General features: G+C 39.4%; 1 protein-coding gene across 2 annotated transcripts in view; it reads right to left on the bottom strand.

The window, feature by feature from the left end:
• Positions 1–3794: 3794 nt before the first annotated feature.
• Positions 3795–23290, bottom strand: part of TBL1XR1 (TBL1X/Y related 1) — a 109150-nt gene continuing 89654 nt past the window's right edge. For both annotated transcript variants that reach the window (XM_036388592.2, XM_036388593.2), the window contains 12 exons: positions 21764–21983; positions 19652–19784; positions 18685–18826; positions 18351–18414; positions 18152–18249; positions 16374–16434; positions 15120–15241; positions 14568–14642; positions 12069–12196; positions 11721–11886; positions 10732–10833; positions 3795–9034 (listed from right to left, as the gene is read on the bottom strand). In XM_036388592.2, coding sequence (XP_036244485.1) covers positions 9008–9034; positions 10732–10833; positions 11721–11886; positions 12069–12196; positions 14568–14642; positions 15120–15241; positions 16374–16434; positions 18152–18249; positions 18351–18414; positions 18685–18826; positions 19652–19784; positions 21764–21983 — 1338 coding nt within the window. In that variant the 3' untranslated portion in view covers positions 3795–9007. The remainder of the gene's footprint in view (positions 9035–10731; positions 10834–11720; positions 11887–12068; positions 12197–14567; positions 14643–15119; positions 15242–16373; positions 16435–18151; positions 18250–18350; positions 18415–18684; positions 18827–19651; positions 19785–21763; positions 21984–23290) is intronic.

Genomic DNA, 23290 nt, shown 5'->3' with positions numbered 1-23290 from the left:
AAGATCCAAAAACCAGGGGGGTCATTGCTGGGACATTAGCCAAGCAAAAATTATAAATTGCTATAAATTACTGAGCTACTTCTCAAGAGTTATTATAGCAGAATTGCAAAACCAGAAATCTTATTTTGTTTTCGGTTTCTCCCTGCCTCCTTTCAGAGACCGTATTTCTTATAAACAAGATTCTTATTTCAGTATTCATTAGATTGTCTGTCAAGGAGAGCAGCTGGTGTTGATGAATTGATTAAGACACTCTGAGGATGGTTCAGCTTAAAGAAGGAAAGACACAACAGATTTCAAAGACATAGAAGGTTGCTGTGGACAATAAACAGCTTGCTTCCCCCCCCCCCCCCCCCCCACATTCAGGGTGGACAAAATGCAGTTTTTAATTGCACAGAAGATTCAGGTTAGAGAGGACAGTGTTTTACCATTAAGGTTATTGCAGTATTTCAACAGGAAAGCCTTGGAGAGCAGCCTGGCAGGACCAGGCATGTGCAACTCCCCCTGCCCTTCCTCACCTACAACCTCAGGCATTTCTCCCCACCTTCCTCATCACTTGCTGACTCCAGTTATTTTCAAAAAGAAACTCCAAAAGCAAAAGTTATTCTGCCCTTTATTCTGCTCATTTACAAGTCCTCACAGAGAAAGTGGAATAAAATGGCAGAAGAGCTGGACAGAACTCTTGGAATTCTTATATCCATGTAAAAAGTGATCCAGCTGCAAACACAAAGAAAGCCAGAATGTGCTGATTTCAAACTAACAGAGCACTATGGGCACAGTGTTCTCACCCTTATTGTTTCTTATTGTCCAATTCAGAGGCACAATTTACCTGCAAGTAGAAAAGCATTTGATGGAAACACTGAGTCAATTTATCCACCCAGCCAAGCAAACAGTAATAAGCCAGGAGATAAAGAAATAAATGGGTCAACAAGTATTTTGCTCTTGAATGCTCAAGGTAAGAAATCATATACCTAAAGCCCCAAATTGGAGATCAATCACTGTCCAGACAGCAGCACCAAACTACATCTCTATACAGCTGACATTTCCAAGAATTATTGGAGAATTTCCTGCTAGAACAACACACAGGGCAAAGTTATAATTTGTTCTCTATGAAAACTATACTGAATGATTTTCCCATAGAATTAGCTGCAGGAACTGGATAGAAATAAATAGGATAAAATAATAGAATATTTAATTCAGCACACACAGCAAGTTTTACCAATCTGAGCGTGAGATGGTAAACAACAGAATTGCAACTACACAAACTCCTACTTCTGTGTCTTGGGAATTGGCTCCTGGCTTCAAATTACTCACTGCTAGAAAGCAGTTTGTTCCATCCACCTAATCAGCACCTGACTTTTCTGCAGTGTTCAAGCAAACTGAAGACAGATGGGCTGTAGCCACAGAAAGCGAAAGAACTGCAAAACTTTCAAGTAACTATTTAAGAAGCAAACTAAGTGCAATTCTTCACTATTGTCCTGTGGTGGGAAATTGCTACCTTAAAAACTAATCACTGATGAAAAATCAAGGGATATATGTTAAAATTATTGTGGCTCCCAAGTAATATGAATACATGGTTATTGTGTCATAAAAAAAAAAAAGTTTTTTTTCCATATTTATAAAGCAGAGAGCCCAAGTGCAGCAGCAGCCAGCAGACACTGTGCTCCACGTGGCTGCTGGAACTGCAAATGATGCAGCAGCACAACTCCCTGAGCAAGACAGAGGCTGTGGGGACCAAGGGCAGCTTTGGGGAGCCCCCAGCCATGTCCACATGACACAACCCCCACCTGTGCCCCTCTGCCTGGCATTTACTAAGGCAAGGCCCCACACCTTCAGAGATTCTTGTCAGCAGAAAGCATTTGAAGCAAGGACAAAGGTACAAATTAAACCAAATGGAGCCTGCAGATGTCATGGTTTCCACCAAGGCTGAGACAACACACAAGGAGCAAAAGGTGCCTTGGGCTTGTGGCATGAGCACTTCAGCACAGGAAACTTGATCCTTAATGGATGGATTTTTGATATGTCAGAATAAAAAGTCCTTCATCCACCAACATCTCTTTTCACAAGTGCTGCCCTAGGTCTGGTTGCACTGAAATAATTGGGAATTTCCCAACAGCATCACTGTGAGCTGGGCCCTTTGATTCTCTAATTGGGAAGGCAGAACACTCAGTCTGAGCTGTCACCAGTCCAGTGAAGTCTTGAAAATATTCAAGAACATGTAACTCAGCATTCTCAAGGTTAAAATCAGGGCACTCAGCATCTAGAACAAGCCAGAAAAACTGTGGAGAAAAAGAAAATAGTCTGCTGAAAGTACTCAACCTCTATCAAGATGTCTTGACATTTTTTTGAAGCCAAAATCTTGACTTAGTAACTGAAGAATTAATCTGAAAGCAGAACCTTTTCACATGACATCTGTTAAGAAAACCTGTCTTTATTAATCCTTGAACCAAGCCTTTATGGCACCAATTTTCAGTTAGTCAGATCACCATGAAAGCCCCTGCACTGCAGAACTCCTGGGTCAGCTTTCCTTAAGGACAAAATACTAACTGAGGCATCATCATTCTCTACAGAATCATCAATAAATCCCTCCCAAATTATTATTCCATTACAGCTGCCCTCTGCTGACATCAGCAAACCAAAGATATTGCTTTGACTTCCATTAAATCATTTCCCTGTGAGGTAGGGAACATGGATTTTATGAATACCTGAGACCACAAGCTCCTACAGAGTTGTAAGAATCAGGCTGTAACTAAAGACCAAAGGGAACATTTGGGAAGCAGTGAAATAAGGCACCTACCTGAAATGATGTCTCCTCTTCACAGGATGGATCTGGCCATCACTACCATGTGAGAGCAGCATGTACATAACACAATGTGTTTGCACTAATGAAATATCAGCTCACAGTCTGTCTCAGAACCCTGAAACTGCTCTAACATTGCTGCTTCAAAATCGAGGTGATGCAGAAATCCTGCAATGTGCTCGGACTCCAGGTGAAGGGAAGGCAAGACTGGTTTTACACTTGTAAAACAGTCACTCCTCTGTTTCAATTCATTACAGGCACTTTTCAACAGCAAGTTTCAAAATATTAGAACCAATTTTGATAGCATTACTGAGAAAGCCACTACTTTTGGATATAGAGCAAATCAGCAATCTACAAGAAAAAGCAGCAATTTCACCATAAATTGGTGACACATTGAAAAGAAACTGCCCAGGTTCTCTCACTTGGATAATGACATGACCCACAATTCCAAAGGAATTAAACCATTATATGCATGATGGATGTGTGCTATTTCACACGTGAATCTGAATGGTTTCACACATTTATCTGCAATACAGTAACACAAACAATGTTGCTCTGCACAGCCAAACTGAGTCACTCTGCACCACCAGATCTCCCCAGTGTGAGATTCCATCACCAGGGAGGAGCTGCTCCCACGCCTCCAGCATCTTCCACACAGCTGCAAGCACCACTGGACTCCGCTTCTGTTCCACAGGTGTAGGGGTGAGGGGAAGATGGAGCATGTAAAACACAAAATAAATCAGTTCCCCTAAATGGAACAGCAGGACGGGGTGGCAGGGGATGGTGTAACCATCACAGGATCTACCGTGTGCTCACAAAGATCCCGCAGCCGCACACTGCATTAGCTCCTGCTGCTGTTTGCACCTTGTCTTATGTGAAAATGTGCCAAACAAAATATTAAAAATAGTGTTTCAGTCTGTCACTTCCCCAGCTTAATGATCTGCAAATCTTCCATCCCAAGCATCTAAAGTTATTGGTATATAACATTCAGCCAAGGTAATATCAAAATATATTTTATTCTGGACCTCTTTCAGATCTGATTCAAATTACAGTTGTCAAAGCAATACAATGCAAAGGGAAACTGCAACAGAAAATGTGCCTAGAAGGGATATAAGGGCCTTGGGGACAAATCATTGTGATGTAGAACCAAAATACATCATAAAGTGTAATTAACATGGTCCAGGACAGTATAGAACATCTATATCAGTCTTCTTTAGACAATAATCATGAAAACTGAACAATAAAAGTCCTTTAAACAAGTACAAAAAACTGTCATGGGCTGGTTTACACTTTTACAACAGTTGTAGTTTAACTGGATAACTGAAGAAATGATGCAGACATTTTAATCCAGTGCTATAGGTAGGCTCACAGAATTAGACCCAAAGGATTTGTAACTCCAAATGAAACCATTACAACTACAATGTCAATGTCAGGAGAGAGAGAAAATTACTTCTGTATTCTAGAATTACTGTTCTGCACACTGCAGTCTGTTGAGGACAAGATTGCAAAGTACACTGGACTAGCAACAACATGCAGACTGTTTTCTTGTATTTACCCACAAATGTCAAAAAACATTATGAAGTAAAAATGAATGATTATTTAAAAATTAAAAACAAAAACAAAACAAAAACATGCCTCAAGTTATTGTCAAGCTTCAAACTTAAAGGCAGAGAAAGCGAATTATGTACTCAAAACTACTGATCTGAAGCGCTATTAACACTAAATCTGCAATCCACTCGAAATGGCAGATTTTCCTGGTTCGTCTGCCTCCCACCAGACTGACAGTGAAGACAGTCACACTTTCACAGCTCATGGTATTTCAGAGCTTTCTCTAGAGGGAGAAGTGAGGACTGCTCCATGTCTCTCTCCCTACGGAAAATGTCAGGGATCTCGATGGAGATTTACTGCTGTCTCCCGAAGCCGCATTTGCTGCTAACATGCCACAATGTTGCTTCTGCTTTCTTCAGGCGTCTGGAGAGGGTGGAAGTGATCCCACTGGGGAATGGCTCTACAGGGCTTTGGGAAGGGAGGAGCTATCCTGCTCATCAGCCAAAAGGGAACTGGGCTAAATCCAGCAGGCCCTGCTCTGGCAGAACCCCAGGGACACGGGGGGCCCTCGGCTGGAGGGGGATGAGGCTGATTTTATCCACGCTGGGCTTCGGCACAGCCAGCGCTCGCCCTGGCGAGGGTGAAGTGACAGAGAGTGGGATTCCTGGTGGAGTAAAGATTGGAAAAAGCAGATCCCAAGGCTCCCCTCTCTGCTGAACAGACAGCCTTGTATTTACAGGCTGAACCCCCAGTTTGCAGTGGCAATGAAGCTCCTGTAATGAATTAAAGGTGTCGGCTGCTGAGGTGGCTCTGCTGGCAAACCGGCACGGCCGCCCTGTGCTGCCCACTGCTCTCCCTAAACACAAAGGACATTCCCCATCAGACGCCCCAGCATGAGGTAAGCAGTGTAAGGAAAAAGGAGTGCTTTTTAAAATGAAAATCAATTAAAATTGGTAGAAATCTTTGGCCTTTCTCTCAAGATGCATTAAAGTGTCACGAAATCAAGAAACATGCTTCGAAATGCCATGTCGTTCTGACTCTGGTAACTACTACCTCCCCTCCACCCAACCCAGAAAAAGAGGCACTTTTAGTGTTTCATATAAGATTTCCAATCATCTAGTAGACATGCTAAATAACCCTGCACAATGGTAGTCCCAGAATAAACTCAGTTTATCAACATTACAAAGAGTCTAAAAAAGCTTTTATGAAGACCTAGATATTCTCTTAACTACACTAAAAAGTCCACTGGTTGGGAATCTTTACATCAATTTAAAAATGCAGAAAAAGGTGAAGTAAAAATAGAAAAAGACAAACTCTACAGAAACCTGGATCTGGTCATGCAAAAATGACAAACGGGATTCTGAGATGGATGCACAGAAAGACAGCGAACTCAAGAGCAGTTCATTTCTTACCCCATCATTAATTCTGAGCCCAGCTTTTCCCCTTCCTTTTATCCCCTGTTTGGATATTTGCCTGTTGTCATGTCAAACTGATAAAAATAGGAACGACTCCATCTGTAAGACTGAGCATGCACGCACACGCTACACAAAGTCAGGGCCTTGCTACCATGTGGCTTCCCCTTTGAAAGGAGGGATTTGGACAGTCTACCCCACCCTGGAACACGAGGCCTTTGTGCTATAAAAACCAGCAATTAACGCCAGGGTTCTGCGGTGTTTTTGTCTGGTTTGCGGTCGGCGCGCGGCGGCTCCGGGCACGCGGGAGCAGGAGCAGCACTGTGGCATGCGAGGCAGGACAGCTACGGCCAGGGCTGGGCTTGGGGACACTGCCTGGGGACGCTGCGCTGGCCCCGTGGCACTGGGACACCTCGGCTCGGGGACGCTGGCCGGGCCCCACGGCAGCGCTCGAGCCAACGGAGCCGACGCCCCTGACAGCCCTGCCTGGACACGCTGGAGCTCTGGTGCTCTCTATTTCTGAGTGTGTGATGCTATGCTGAAGCAGCTAGAGTTGCAACCAAAAAAACAGCTGATGATTGAGAAAGAGGAAAATGGCAATACCCTAAAACATGGCTGTGTGATTTTGCAGCTATGTCACAGAATTCCACCACAATTCAGTTTAGGTTGGCTGAAAGTATCATCCAATAGCTTTTATGAAAATGAATAAACTGTCCATATTAAAATACAAAAGTACTATCAAGAATCACTTCTGACTTTCAGATTTAAATTCAGTGCAATTGACAAATGCATTGCTAAACAAAAAATGCAGCTTAAACATACTCAAAACATTTGTGTCTATTCCTGGGAGCACAGTTTAAAATTATTGCACAGAATTTTTTTTTTATTTTTATTTTTTTTCATTAAATGACAGAGGTCAGCCACAGTCATGGACCTCCAGCAATAAAAGCAATATTTCAAGTGCCAGACACTCAATATATTAGGTTTCCTACATATTGTAACTCACAGGGTAATTGCTCTAAACATTTGCAATATGTTCCAAAACCCTAAAAATAGCTGGCACAGAACCACCACAGATAACTGTCTTTATGGATATGACTTGGTGTTGGTTTTAAATGCTGTGTATGATAGCAGTATAATCCTGGGGTGTATATAAACCATGTATTATTGTTGACTTGTCTTAACCACTGGCAAATTGCTACCCTACCTTAGCCAAACTCAGACTTGCTTCAAGTCATGTTTATTTCATGGAAATAGCAGATATCGATGCCTAAAGAACAATGGTTAAATGTCAAAGCTGCATTATCTCAATTAAATGAATTTATACTTAACTTGGACAGGGGAAAAAGAACCCCAAATGAATAAAAAAATAGGTTAGAGACTAACAATCATAAGTCACAAAATTAATTGTGATTGAAATAGTGTTATAAAACCGATAACTTTGCAAAGCTCTGTAATATAAACCATTCCTTAAGTAAAATGTCTGTGACATAAATTTGACAACCTCTCTTTTTATAAATTTACACTCTTGGAATCTTATGCAAGACATGATGCAACCTTTTCGACTACACATACGCATAAACACAATCTCATGCTATCATTTACAAATAAAATCACTATTAGTATACTTTTAATCACATGAGCAGAAAAAGGTTTGCCATATACATCTGTCATTGTAAGAAAAATACTTGATATTGTAAACAGAGTAAAAGACACTATATAGTAGTGATTATTAAAAAAATAGCAGCTTACATCTACCCTATATTTGGAAAAAAATGTAGTCACAAGATACAATAAACTGCAGGACTGGAGCAGCAGGGGAATTAGTGCAAGTATTCATCTTTTAAATAAGCTGAATCACTGCTATTAAAATAAACTTGAAGCAAGTCCTCTGTTTAAGATTTTTTTTTTTTAAATCTAAGGTAGTAAACATTTTGCCTCTTAATGGCAGTGTTATCAAATATATGCCAAAGATTTTATTTTAATAAAGAAAAATTACATGAAATACTTTTAATACTGGAGTTTGGTTACAATTATACATCTAAGCTCCTACAAATAATGATGGGCAACTCTCAAAGAAGCTGTGGCATGAACCCTTGTCCAGAAAGATCTTAACCTCTTAAACAAAATCCCCCAGCTATACTTTGCTCCTTTTTCACAATAGTGCACAATTTAACCATATTTTAGCTATGGTCTTAAAGCAACAGAAGATGCATTTTTCCTCTTGGTTTTTTTCTCCTTTTTTTTTGCATCCCTGTTTGTTTTCTTTTTCCTGTGTTTTTGTGCCCTTCTGTTCTTAAGTTTGGCAGAATTATGTCCCAAATAAGAAATTACTGCATTTCAGCCATGTCATCAGAAAATCAAACATAGCATTATACCCATTTCCATCCTGCTTTGTAGATGAGAAGGATGTGGAATATCACGCTGCAAAGAAGGATTTTTTTTTTTTTTCTTCTCTCTCCCTAATCCCTTTTCCACCCTCCCCCTCTGTTCACAAAATTGTGCTCTGGGAGCCACAAAATGTACCAAACATTATCAGGTTCAAACTACCTCTTCAAAGAATGCATCAAAACATGTTTCAAAGAAACGCCTTTTTTTTTCTTTTCCAAGGTGAAAAAATATAAACAAGAAACTAAATCACTCCCTTACTTCATGCATCCGTAAACTTAACCAAAACAAAACAGAAAACCCAATGTTTAAAAGCAAAGAAAAAAAAAAACTACTGCTGCAGATTTCTGTAAGTCCATTTTCTCTGTACACACAAACTGCTCAACTACTGAGAAGGAAAACAAAAATACCCCACAAATCCACGTGAGAATGGATCTCATGGGGGAAGGGGTAATGAAGGCTGCCATTAGTATCTTCTGATTTTGGTATGTATATGGGTCTGCTCTTGTATATGGTATATTTCTCTCTCTCTCTCGCTCTCTTCTGTTTTTCATATCCAAAAACCTTTAAATGTTATTTTGGGGCACAGCAGATTCCAGCACTTGGTGAACAGGATTCACAAGCTGTGACAAAACTCTGTCATCCTCTTCAGGGTGTAAATTATTTTTTTTTCTTTCTCCTCTTTTTTTTTTTTTTTTCCTCCTTTTTTTTTTTATATACAGTATATGTATATATTTCTTTTACATTTGGCTGTAGTGGACTGGCCATGGTTCGATTGGGACTATAGCAGTACATGGGTCAGGGACAGTCATTTTGGCTATGTACACATTCATAGTCGGTCCATGGCTTCCAACTAAGAGCGCTATTTCCGGAGGTCTAGTACACAAACCTGCAAAGAGAGAGACACACATGCAGCAGCTGCACAGCACCACGGGCTCCCACAGCTCTGGGGGAAGCATCAGAGCAAAACCTGCCATGTGGGTGGTGGCAGCTTAACCTTGTATCTATTAACAATGATTAAATAACATCAAAATGAACAGGTGAGCCATTTATGAACTAAGGCGCTGCTACCTTCAGAATTACAATCAGAGCAGCAACAACATCTTATGTAAGCTGTTTGTCTGTTATTTAATACTGTGAGGCCAAGAAGTGACTCTAGCTTCATTTTATATTTTTACAAACTAGATTCAAGTACAAGGACAAGTACTAAAATAGATCAGAAAAAAACAGTTAACGGTGTACAAATTCCAGTTTTAGTCTTCCCAAAATCTCCACTAAGTAGTGCTGCTGGGTCTGTCAGATATAGAAATCTATTAGTAAAATATAACCACACACAAGATAACACCAGGTGCAAGCACATTTAAAACAGAGTGGAGGAAAAGGGCTTTTGCTAGCGAACAATATAGAACAAATTAAGCCCAACATTTTTCAAAATATCAGAAACTAAGTGAAAACAAATCTACTCCAAGTAAATTTGGCCCAAGAGCCTGATTGAATTGGAGGACTGGAAAGGTTACACAGCATGTATAAAAAAGGGTCATCTGGGGGAGTGATAATCAATTTCTGCCCAAGGATATGCCTTGGGCTTTTGTCCTTTTATGATATTGCCTATACTTACAAGACTAAGATGATATAAAGACCAATTGAAATTAATTCTCTAAAATTTAGACTTCTTAAAATCCAGAACTTCCTATTTTGTGATTTGAACTCTAACAAAACAGCATTACTTCCCAGCAAGGAGCATTCAGGAGGGAATTGCTTTGGCACCTGTGTTAAGATGCCACCTGAGACTCTGCACTACTGAGCTGCCAGGATGGCTTTTTGCTGACGTTTGTTAAAGGAAGCTACAGCACTTCAAAACACAATTCCCTTATCAGCCTTATTTTACTTTATTTTTGCTTTTCCTTAGGCTCTCCTCTTTCTCTGCCAACCATGGTGAGACAGAGGCAAGCAAAAGCCCCAGGACTATGCTCCTTATGGAGCACGTTCCCATCCCACTGCAGCTCTCTGCAGGGCAGTGTCAGAGCAGCCAGGAGGAGACGCTCTAACACCCTGCAGTGAAATGACAGTGGGAGCATCCATGATTAGTTAAACATGATTTTATTCCCTGCTTTTCCTAAGCAAAGTAAGCAGACTGATATTTATATATAGCTGCTGACATTTTTAGGAACTTTTTAATTACAAGCACTTGGAAATCTGCACTTTGTTTTGCTGTTGAATTCAGTGCAGAAGGTATTTCATTCCTGTCATGCATTATAATAATATCACCTACACTGAGCATCTTCCCTCAAAAAGGGCAGAGAAAGAAAAACAAATTTGTTTCCAAACCTGCCACACTGAACACACTGACACGGTAAGCCCCAGAAGGAACAGAAAATATAAATTGGAGATATCTCCAACCTTCTGAGGTTTTTGGATTGGATATTCTCCTTAAAATACCACAGCAGGGTTACAGTTGAAAGCCTACAGCTGAGCTGGCTGTATTCAACCTTCAGCTAGAGAAGGAAATTTTGTCTCCATTGTTGGTTGAAAGATTTCCAGAAGACGTTTGTTATTGGAACACCAACCAAGTCAAGCAACACTTACTGAACCATCTGAAGCACTTGCTCCAACTTTGTCTCCTGCTGCATTCCAGCAAACCTCAAAAATCCCTCCTGTTCCCCGATAACTGTGAACTAGGGCACCTGTCTAAAAAAGGGACAAGGCAAGTAATTAATACAACAAAATCAAGCACAATTTGTACATGTAAAATTTCCCCACTGCTTTGAAAAGCTAAAATTCTCAGAGGAAAGTGGTCCAGAAGAGATTTGTGGACAGTCTCAGCACCTTGTTAAAGAATGTGGCACAACCCTTGCAGCTTGAGCTCCTGTGTTTGATGGGCAAAACTGGGGATGGTCACAACTACTTCCAATTACTAAAATGATAAAATGAGCCTTTCAGAAATTTATACTCAATGTTCAGTAGCCAGAGATTGCATCATGCCTGACAGCAAGGTCTTTAGACTTTGAACATAGCAAGCCCTTTTTTTCTGCCAGAAATACGAAACAAGTAATAGTGTACTTTTTGAGAAAGTTTCAGAGAAATACTTTGCCATCATTATCTTCCCTCATTTTGCATTCTCTTGTTTGTCAGTGAAATTCAATGAGACAGCCAATCAGATTAGTATGTCTACACCCAGTCATCATTTTTCACAAAAGCCCCTGTTTTATCAGGAATTTAAAGTTCAGAGTTAACAAAGAGTATTTTTGGATGAAATATGTTCTTGGAGAAAGTTTGTTCAATGTGGGGTTTTGTTGGTGTCAGAGTTTTTGGTTTGGATCTTTTTGGCTTGTTTTTATGTCTTTTTGGTTTTTTTGCTAAGACAAAGTAAAGACAAGTATTACTTCACCACAGGCAACCATTCATAGAGAGAAATTAAATGTACAACCATTAAAAGAAATAATCTCAGAACAAAGAGCAAACCAGTGTGTTAGCAATGACAAAGCTCTTTGTGACTGAAGTATGATGGATAAACAAAGTTTGGAAGGATGGAAAAGACCAAAACACAAACTTCTCAACACAGACAAGAGCAATACCTGTGTATTCCAGATGTGTACACATTTATCAAAGGAGCCACTGGCCAGGTACCTGCCATCAGGACTGAAAGCTACACTGTACACAGGTTCTTGATGTTTTGTCAGAGTATGAATACAAATTCCTCTGTCTACATCCCATAACCTAACAGTAGAATCAAAGGATGCACTGTCAAGGAAAAAAAAAAAAACAGATTAATTACATCTCAATTCAACATATTTTTGTTGCTGATACAAATAGAATATGATAAAGTATCTTATGTACTTCAAAACATTCCATGAACTTAAATTTATAGAAAGTGAGATAAAAATAATGTTTAACAAGCATTTAAAACCAGGAATAAATAGTACCTTGCTAACATAAGATTGGCATTTGGATTATTTGTTCCTGGTCCTGTAGGACTCCATTTGATAGTATAAATTTCTTTGTTGTGTGCTTGTAAATCATGGACACAACTGTCTTGTTTCATACTCCAGATCTATGATAAAAAGGGAGGAAAACACAAATAAGTTAGCACAATATTGTACTAAAATACATTTTACATGTTTCTTCTTTATCATTTGCAGGCTGACTGTTACCTTTAGGCCACTCAAAACATTTGCTATGATTGCTAGGTTTCTAGAGTAATTATGCCAAGTTTTATTCCAGGACCTTTCATTCTTTGTGCTCCAATTCCCCAGTGAGGCTAATGAATAATAAAGGTGCTGCCTGTAGAAACCAAACTGCCTGAGTGAACTGCAAACCCCTTGAAAAGTGCAGGGATGAGAGCAGATGCTGAAATGAGAAGAGCAGTATGTAAATGTTCATGTCTGAGTTGATAAAATACCATGGTCCTATTTTTAAATGAACTTCTTGCTACACAGACTGAGTGAAATAAAGGGATAGTAGAGAAATTTTCTGTATTCATACAAATCCAGAGACACAAATACCACTATGGCATTTTCCTGACATATTAGTATTTGCATTGCCAGATTTCAGTGTTCAGTACTTCACAGAGGTCATTAGAGGACTCCAAGTCCTGTATGATAATACTCAACAAACAAAATAACTTTATTCTATTAAGAGTTTACATGGCTTCTACAGAAGAGATTTGGGAAGGCTTTTATATGGCAGAAATTTCACATGGTAGATAACACCTGAATGTTATTTTTAATATCTCAGTAATGCTTTTAGTTCACTTTTTGCAGGAAAAAGCTACCAGAAGCATGCTTAAGCTGCAATTGAGGTGCATGTATAAACAAATAGTGCTTTTCAGAACTGCTGCTTTGCTGAAGAGGAAATTGATTTTCAATGTGCAGACAGAATTGAGATTGTATTTCCAGTTTAATTGATGGGATCAAAATCTAGCTTCTCTTCCCAAAACTAGCATAATGAAAGAGTCTGTATCAGCTGCCCTAGAGAACATTATGTTGTAGATAGAAACCGACCAAGTAAATAAATCCCTAGGCACCTTCCATGTGCTTCCAAACCTGGTATTTATTCCTTCTGCCATTGAAAAGTAAGTGATCCACAAGTGATTAGTGATGTGTAGACTTAGCCTCCAGCACCTGGCTTTTGAGCTAATTCTGAACAAAACAATAGCATTCTTTCCAGCCTGGGCTCCATTTAAAACAGCCACCAAGAAGTTAATTGCCTGAATCCCACAAATGCTGACACCTTCCCAGTTGTCACCTCTACTCCTGGAGAGGCAGCAGCAACAGCAGCTCAAGCTCCAGACTGGAATTCATCACCCTGGAGTTTCAGCTGTTTAAATATTAAATACCTGGCTTAAGCTGGCTATTTTGACTCCATGCACTGCCAATGGAGAACAACTGATGCTCTCAGGGGTTTCCTCATCACACTTGACTTAAGACACTTAACTTAGGAAAGGATAGCTTGCTCTTCAGCAGTGCTAGACAGTGCTGACTGGAGATGTCTAGACATCCAGCTTTAGACTGGAGGCTTAATGCTTAAGTGTTTATATTTAGATAAGGTGATTTCCCTTGCCAGAGCCTGACTCTGTGCCAGCAGGAGGGATATGTGGCCACTCATTCAGCCATTCCTTGATTAAATAACAGTGAGCTGGATGGAATTAACTGTCCCAAGGGTTACTAGCTGGACAGTGCTGTCAATGTAAAAAATGTATCCTGAAACTCTACCAAGCACAGTGCTAAAGGTCCCAGTGAATGTAAAGCATCTGTACCATGGAAGCAGCACAGGCCTGTCAGGCATGAACAACCTCATTTTTGCTGGTGGCAGGTTTGTAAGGATGTCTGGAGTGCCCTGAAGTCACATGTGTAAGCTGCAGTGTCCTCTGCACTCACAAGTTTGCCCCTGTTCTACAAGAAAGCACACAGCTGTGAATCACTGGGAGGACAAGTGTAGGTGTGATTGAAAACTGCAGAATGACTCCTGATGAACTGGAAAAATCCAGGAGTGCACACAGCCTCTGAAGAAACAACATGGCAAAGATTTTAACTAGAAAGAAAGGGAAAGCAGAACAAAACCAGGAAAGGAGTAAGTCACCCATTCTTGAATGTGCTACCTGACATGCATTCCAACTTTCTTCTTTTAACCAAAAGCAACCATCAAGCGTGACAGCTTAATGATTAATGACCTGATTCTGTGAACAGCTAAAAGCACCTAATAAATCATGCTCCAAGTCTCAGGCTGGCAGCCTGTAACAAGTCCTCTGGACCAAAGCTTGGCCCTGATTAACAAGGATTTCTAGGGTTGCCTAACCTTGTTACATTAAAAAAGAACGAATATAAGACAACACAGCAAGTACAGTGATGCTGCTGGGATGTCCAGGCTAATGGAGTGCATTCCAGAGGCTACAGAGACAAGGGCCAGCCCAGAACTCCCATTACCTTTAGAGTCATGTCATCAGAGCAGGATGCCAGCAGATTCCCAGTTGGATCCCATTTGATTGCATTTACTTCATTCTAAAAGTGAACAATGAGAGTTAGTTGGAGTCTTCCCTTCCATTACAAAATGATAGCTTACAAAAGACAAAGCTGGACAGCAGTTATGAGGGTTTGCATAATTGTCAGGATTTTAACACCTAATTTTTATTCATAGCTTCGCCTTCAATAACAACTAACAGGTTTTTGCTATCCATTTATCACATTTCCCATGCATTCTTGTACACCACCTGGTAAAGTTTTGATGTTACCGTGCTTCTTTTCCTAAAGCTCACTCTTGCACCCTGACACTGATAAAACAAGCTGCACATGGAGGAGAGAATTGTTCTGATAATCACAGAGATTGTGATTACCATAAGACCTTAACCACAACTACCTATGTGTGCATCTACTGCCTGTAACCAATTACACAAGTGCTGGGTACTGCTAAGTTTACTGAGCCCCCCATCTCTCATAAATAAAAATATCACAGAGCAACCCCCTTTTTGCAGTACTTACTGTGTGACCCTGGAAGGTTTTGATGGGCCTATCTTGTCCTAGTTTACAAACGTGAATACACATGTCTGTACTGCAAGAGGCAAATGTGTTGTTACTCTGCCAATCAACATCTAATGCTGGTGCTAAAAGAAAAAGAAAGATATTTAAAGCTACAGTACACACTCTGCAGGAATTTGATGTACAAATTTAGCATGCACCACCTTGAAACAAAAGCCAACAGGAAGCAATCGTTAATTTTACAGCAGTTCTGAAGATAAGCACTATGAACAGTAAGAAATGCAGCTAAAACAAGTCTTACACAAAATGGAACAAATTTAATATAAGTCATCATAATATGGAACATATGTGAAATTAAAGTTATACAGAAGACAGTGGAGCAGGACATCAAGCTGTAGTTAAGTCATCTATAAACAAATCTCAGGAGTCAGCACAAGGAACAGGTTCCCACAGCTTCACACATCATCATGCATGAGCTCATCTCCACCAGCAGCTCCTGCTCATGGATGGGTGAGGATTTATTTCCCTTCTTAATTCCAGCATTATAAGGTGTGGTAACTTGAAGCTTACTCATGGGCAACATGTTCCATTTGATCAAGCCAGCTATTTATGGCAGTTAGCACAGGGAGAACTGGTTGGAGTAAATGCTGAGTTGATGTTTCTGACTGCTGTCATGGCTCTGGAAATGCGGCGCGAGCGGAACAGGGAGTGGGAACGAGGCCCTTCAATGGCATGTGTGCCATCCTCTCCACCCTTTTCCAGCTGATTCTGCCAGGATTGCTCAGCATGCAATTTGTCTGACCTCCTGCACTGCCACCTCAGCTGGCCAGGGAACAGCTTTCAGCTGGTTTGTGGCCAAACAATCCAGGGACAGGGGAACAATGGGATATGGAGTGGGATCTCTGCAGCAGGAGGATGACAAATGCACTCCTTAGGTGAGAAACACTAATCCCTGTGGGCTGCCCACATGATTTGTCTGCCAGCATACTACAGAAAGTCAGGAATACTTGGATGATTTATCTCCTATGACTTCATTGGAACTGCAATAAAACTGTGAGTTATAAAATCAGAACAAATCCATCTTTGTTTACATTCTCAATATTCCAATATGGGACTATAAGTAACCAAAGACTACCTGTAAGATTCTTAAATTATGCAAATAAGCACCACAAAAATCAGATTTTAAAATTTATTTTTAAAAATAACGTATTTTTGTCTTTTTAGAAGACAAATCTGAATGATGAAATGAAGACTTACCAGAATGAAAAGGAAACTGTTGCTTGGCTTCGCCAGTGTGGGCATCCCAAATAATTGTGGTCTGTGTTAAACAGATAAATAAACAATAAACAAACTTGTACAAATTTCCCCACAACTACCACCACTCACAAGTATGAGAATACCTACCCTGCTCACCATCACCCAAACCTGCTCTTGATTATACATTTCTAGAGTTTGATCCAGTACTAAAAGAAATAGTAGTAGATGTACAGAAAACAGTAGAAAATTTAAGATTGCATTAGAAAGATGTTTAGCCACAACATTTTGGGGTCTAGAGGGAAAAAGGAATTTGTGGGCTTTGAAACAGTTTTATTCCCTTAGTCCTATTTATATTCTCCTAATCCATTCCACACACCTATTTTAATTTCAAATACTTGTATATTCAAATTGTAGTATCAGCTACTCACTTGTTCCTAAGGAGATGTTATTAACAGTTAGTCACATACTGAAAAATTTAAGGGTGTAATTTCATTCTATGTTGTTCTCTGCCAATACTTTCATAACCTTCTGGTTAAAGAAACCTTACATGACAAAATCAGTACCTTACCATCAGTATATTATATGCCAATACCTCTGCCCTACCTCAATGATCAATGAAAATTTTAGCATCAAATTCAGTGGAAGCATGAACTGACCACACAAAATATGGAAAAGGAGCCTAAGGTTGGGTCATTCCCTCTACTAAAGCAGAATATTTTTCAAAGTATAATCTCAGTTTGTCTAAGAAGTTTTATTGACTGAATGAGGTTTCTATTTCTTCCCTAATTATTTCCCTACAAATGAAAGCTGTACTTCCACAAATATTTAAAAATTGGCATAACCATCACAGATGCCAAAAGAGTAAACATATCCTTTCCACGCTTTGAAATTAAATTTTCCTTCCTTTGTGCCAGCACAAGCATTTATAAAGCTGGCTAATAAAGCAAACCAAGTAAATGCATGCAGGAAAAAAAAACAAATAAAGGAGAAAATGGCCTACTTTACAGTGACACTGCCATTTTTAAGTGGTTGTACTGAGGTTGCAGTTTGCCACTCTAAGAGAGAACCTGTGCTGACTTCTGCACCTTGAATCACTTACAGAGGAAAAAAATCAACTCTCCTCATTCTTGCTATAGTCTATTTGATTCCCTGAATTCACTTTAAGTACATTTCCCATCACTCTGTGCCCTTCCTACCATTCATACATAAAACCTCTCACACTAACAGCAGCTCTGAACTGGAAGACCTTGTAAACCTGAATTTGTTTAGAGATGTGAAAAAAAACACAGTCAAACAATGAGCTCTGTGGCATTACACAATTGGCAGCCCCCCAGTGACATATATCAACTTCTCCCTTATGTTCCAGCTCTAATCTTTATAATCATTCTCAGGTTTGACTGATATCCAACTCATCCTCGACCTACCCCTTTAGGACAATTTTTTTCCTAAGGCTTTACTTGAAGTGCTTCACTGAATTTAGATGGTTTGGTTTTAGAAAGGTTTAATGTTTCTGGTTTCAATACACTTACTTTCCAACTCAGACTAACCTAAATGGGAAGAGATCTACAGACACTGAAATCTAGGAAATTAAAATATCTCAATAAACTGCTATAAAACCCAAGGAAACACAGCTAAGCACAACAAGATCTTTGTAAGCACACATTTACATCCCAAGCCTTTCGTTTCATTTACTTACTTTGCATAGTTTTGCTATTTTGCTTACAGTTAGATTATAACGGTGAAGGAAAGAATTTTAATTTTACCAAAGATTATCTCACCTTGTCCACTCCTGCACTTAAAATGAAGTTTCCTTTCTTGTTCCATTTTAACGCAAATATAGGACCTTTATGTTGCCCTAAGGTGCTGGCAAGATTACCTGAAAATTTATATTGATATGAATACATTAAAAAATAAAAAACTATGCCGTGAGCCACAATATAGGAAAATATATCGTAAATTAAAAAGTATTTTGCTTACCATCTTTAGTCCATATCCTTGCAAAGCCATCATAAGACCCAGTTGCTAGAAGCGTACCTTCACTCTGCCAGCAAAAAGGTTATTTGATTATTTATTTTTACTGCTTAGGTCAAAGCTAAAGAGCACAAAGCAAATGTGAGGTAGAACTGATATGCATAGGATTTATGGTATTTTATTGGTCGCAAGTTATTAGAAAGAAATTCCTGAAGTATAATAGAAGTTACAACACTGATCAAAACAGAAACATTTCAGGTGCTGGCACAGAGGCCAGCGCTGCTGCCAGTTAAACGTGGCCCTGAGGTGCTGTGAGCAGGGTTCTCCTGGGAGCACTCACGTTCCAGTCCAGCGAGGTGACGTCCTTGTTGCTGGGCACATCCTGCCCCCCCTCGCGGATGCAGTGCCGCAGCACCAGCTGCGTGGAGCCGCTCGTGCTGTTCTCGCTCAGGTTCCAGATCCGCGCCGTCGAATCGCCAGACCTGCACGACACCGGGGGGGACAGAGATCCTGCTGCTCACACACGGGCCATTCCCTTCATGTCATGGGGACAGGCACACGTGTCCTCATAGTGACAGGCTGCGATGTTATATAACGCGCAATATACCATACACCAGCTAATAATATGTAGCGCTATAATATATGGTGTGTAAAATAATATATATATACTATATAAATACCATAAAAATATATTTGACTTATATATATAGTCATATAAAGCACTATATATAGTTTTTTATATATATTACATATACACATATATATTTGCATTTTATATATATCACACATACATTTTGTATATATTACATTTATATATTTATATATTTTATACATATTACATATATGTACATATATACATACATAGTATGTAATATAGAATAGATAATATAGAATATAATGATATGTATGTGCTACACAATATATATGTTATGTGATGTATTCTATAATATATATTATATAAATATATAAATGATAATTATACTCATATATAATATATTATATATACAATTATACATATATATTTATATATTGTAGCTGAATGTTATGGTACTTAATTTATTATATATTGATTAATTAAGGATAATAAATTCAGTATTAAAGCACTATTCTCTAAAGAACAAACGCTGTAACATTTGATGCTTGGGGCAGGTGTTCCCTGAGCCTTCTGCCCTTCCTGTGCATAATCATCAATTAATAATAATAATAAAAATAATAAATAATAATAATCAATAATAATCATCATCATCATCATCTCCAGTGCCCCAGCACAGACACTCCACACACACACACACAGGCAGTACCCATACCCTGAGGCCAGAAGGTCACTAACGGGATTCCAGGCACAGATGAACACTTCAGACTCGTGGCCACGCAGCACCACTGCCTTGTTGGGAGGGATTTCCACATCTCCATCTACTTCCATCATATCCGTGTGATTATCTGCATTATGGGAAACAACAGTACAGAGAGATGGATTTTAGTATTTTAGGACGTTGTGACTCCTGTATGGTTCAGATTCTTCTGCCGTGAGTGCAAGAATTCACAATTTACGTGATTCAAAAATTTGACAGAGCTGTCATGCTCTTTTATTTTTTCAGTTCCAATTAATGTAGCACTATAAACAGATGGGGAGTTTTGAAAATGTGAGAAAGCTCCTCTCCCCTGTAAACCTTCACATCCAAATGGATTTAAATTTGGTGCTTCAGAATTAGGGCCAAAAGTGAACTTTTTGCTATGCTAAAAAATAAATGCTGTTACAAGTACTCTGTTTTTCAGGCCCAATACTGCATAGTACAATATGTTACTAGTCTAGCTTGTGCTGTAGGAATACATTCATAACACATTCATCTTCAAAAATCTCTCTTTTCACCAATTGCAGTCAAGCAGGTTTTAAATCTACATCTCCAACACTCCATTTAAAAAATTCCTTTAATGAATATAATCACATTTGTTGATAGAGTTAACATAACTAAGCTTCTCAAACTTCATCAGCAATTACTGTGGAATTATGGCAGTGTAACTTTCTGCATGGAAGTGAGATTGAAACCATATTGTTCTGTAGAACATACTGGGGCTAATTCAACTGACAAAACAGTTTTCTTGGCATCTACCATCAATCATTTTCTATTATTAAAAATAAATTCACGATGAGTGCAAATGCAGAATGTAAGGAATGCTGCACAGTTCACCTGCTCCATATTTATTCACTGTGGTTAAAGAAATCATTTCACAGCTATTGCTTAATTTAGCATTAAGGGTTTCTGTCACTGTTTGTGCATGTGAGAAAACAGAAAAGGCTATTAAAACATGAGTATTTTTTCAGAAAGAGCAGTACATAAAGCACTGCTTCAGTCAGAGGATCGATGCCAGTCTGAAGTGCTGTACAGCCAGCAGGGGTTGCTGGTAGATCACATTTAACAGGGCTGAGATCTGAGGTCTACCCTTCCTCTATCCAGCTCACAGTTATCAATACTCCTTTGAAATTTTTAAATTAAAGCATCAAAGTAGAGACCTCATTTGTTTCAGCCAAAGAATGTATTTCTAGCTTTTTATCATATATGCTTACAAAAAAAGTCTAGTAAAATCAGGCTGTAAAATTTGTACATGGCTCAATATTAATATTCTTCCAAAAATGGCATTTTTTCAGGTGTTTTTACAGAGAGAAATGTAACTCCCACACTTAAACATTCAATTCAGACTTCCAGAAGAGTATTTTCAAAATCACAGTTTAATGCCTGACCCCAACTTTTCCATCCTAAGCCTCATTGTAAGATATGTTCCTTTGACCAGTGATGACAAACAGAACTTATTTATTTCACCAATCACAACTAAAATGGAATTCATGAATAAAGCAAACCTGAGAGTAGTTGCATTGAGCAATTTTGAATAGCAAATAGTGAAAACTGATATAAGAGACAAGGGACACACAGCTAGCCTGACCTCAGTATCACTAGAAGAGCTGCGTACAGCTCTTGGATCCATGGGTTTTACAGAACTTTTTGGAAGGAGTTTGCACAGCTTCACCAGCAATACTCAGTTTTAACCAGCCACGGACTGGCAGACTCCTCTCCTCATTCCTTGAACAGGGATGACTCAATTTTTTTTCCTTTTTATGCAAGGGCCCTGTGAAAAACCTTCAGGTGATGGAAAAGAAGCAGTTATGAAAGTCAGACTGGTCAAGGGAATATTGTGAATTAACAAATTCAGAACTCTGACTCCTGCAACCCCAGATATCAAAAATGGGGACAACCAAAGGTGATAAACAATCTGTTCAAGGATGACCTGTGATGAAGGAATTCTCTGCAAGCTGAAGGGTTACTCCAAACTCCACATTTTTACCTCATTGCCTACAAGCTCACACAATGATAAACAACTAGAAAATGCTAACCCAGCTTAAAGCAATTTCTGTCTCAACTTACTTGCTATAGTGTGTGCTCCATTCTCCTCTCCATTTGCAGTATTTTCTCCATTTTTCGCTGATCCCTGTTGGTTGGTGGCAGCTGCAGCTGCAGCAGCTGCTGCCTGCTGTTGTGCAAGTTTGTCTCTGTAGGCCTGTTGTCTTGTCTGTACCACATCAGGCATCACTGCATCTATCAGTGAGAGAGACTCTATCGGCCTACCATCAAACAAGGTACCATCCTAAATTACAGCACAGGGAGAAAAGAAAAAAACAAAAGATAACACCAAGTAGAAATTAACATTACGGGCAAAGATTCCAAGCAAAACTAAAGAAAACGTTTTGATTTAATATAATAAAGTGGTTTACATATGCTGCTGGAAGTGATATCTCATCATTGCTGTGGTCAGGACTGGAATTTTTGTTTAAAGTTAAGTGGCCACCATAAATATGCAAAAAAAAAAAGCCACTGCAGGCCTCTGGGAGAAGCAGAAGTTACTTGTTTCAAGTTTGCTGAATTGTCTGCTAAATCAAAAAATTCTGTAAGCTATCTATGAATATGATTTCAAACATGAGTGGCTGCAGCAAAATCTAATGGTTTGTTTGAAGAGAGAGCTGCAAACATTGCAACTCGGGTCACTGACTTGTGAAGTTATAGTCTTATTAGACTAATACTTTCCATAAACATATTATCTGGGGAGTTGACTAGTTTTCTTCCTTTTTTTAAACTGTGCTGGCATGCTTTCAAACAACAAGGAAGAATTTTATCCTGAAATGGACAAGACCCAGTTAAAAATACTCTTATACATATGCTAGGGCTTTGTAAGGATCTATTTTTAGGGACTAGAAGGATTCCTTGCAATAAATATAGGGTCTTCTTCTCTTCCTATCACTTGCTTTATTTTTCTGAGGCTTCCTAAGGGAAAGGATTTGTTTCACTAGGACTGTGAAAACCACACAAACAGCAGACACAAGGGAGACTGGAAAGTGAGCAGAATTAACGGGGAAAAAAAATTCCCTTCAGTAATCTGACTGACACACAGAAAGGCTTCTCACCTTCCAGGCACAAATGAGAACGGAAATTGAGGGAGAGCGTCTGCAGCATCAGGCAGGAAGATACATAGCTTTCTGTACTGCTGGAATAACCATTTAAACATCAAATTTAACAGATCCAGCTCAAGATGAATTAGCCAGCAGAGGCAAAAGGCAAACTGGCATATACCTTCAGCTTTCCTGCCACAAATTCAAACCCTCTCCTTGGAAATCCTGCCTTTGGGCTCACATTACTTCCCTGTGATGACACAAGAGCCCACACAAGAGCTGCACAGCGCTCTCCCACCTCCCTAGTGCCAATCTAAGAAACCAAAAAATGAAGAGATTGCTGGTCTCCATTATTATCCTACTGTACTGGATCCACTAAAAACTTAGAGGAGGGTAAAAACTCTGCAGACAATGGACCTTTAAGCAATGAGCCAGAACACCATGCCTGGTGGTGTGTGGCTGCATTGGGCAGAACCCCACCCAATTATGTCACTCCACTCTGGTTCCA

Source organism: Molothrus ater, chromosome 10, assembly GCF_012460135.2.
Source record: "Molothrus ater isolate BHLD 08-10-18 breed brown headed cowbird chromosome 10, BPBGC_Mater_1.1, whole genome shotgun sequence".
Taxonomy (NCBI): domain Eukaryota; kingdom Metazoa; phylum Chordata; class Aves; order Passeriformes; family Icteridae; genus Molothrus; species Molothrus ater.
The sequence above is the reverse complement of the archived record's forward strand: the minus strand, read 5'-3'. Positions and strand labels throughout refer to the sequence as shown.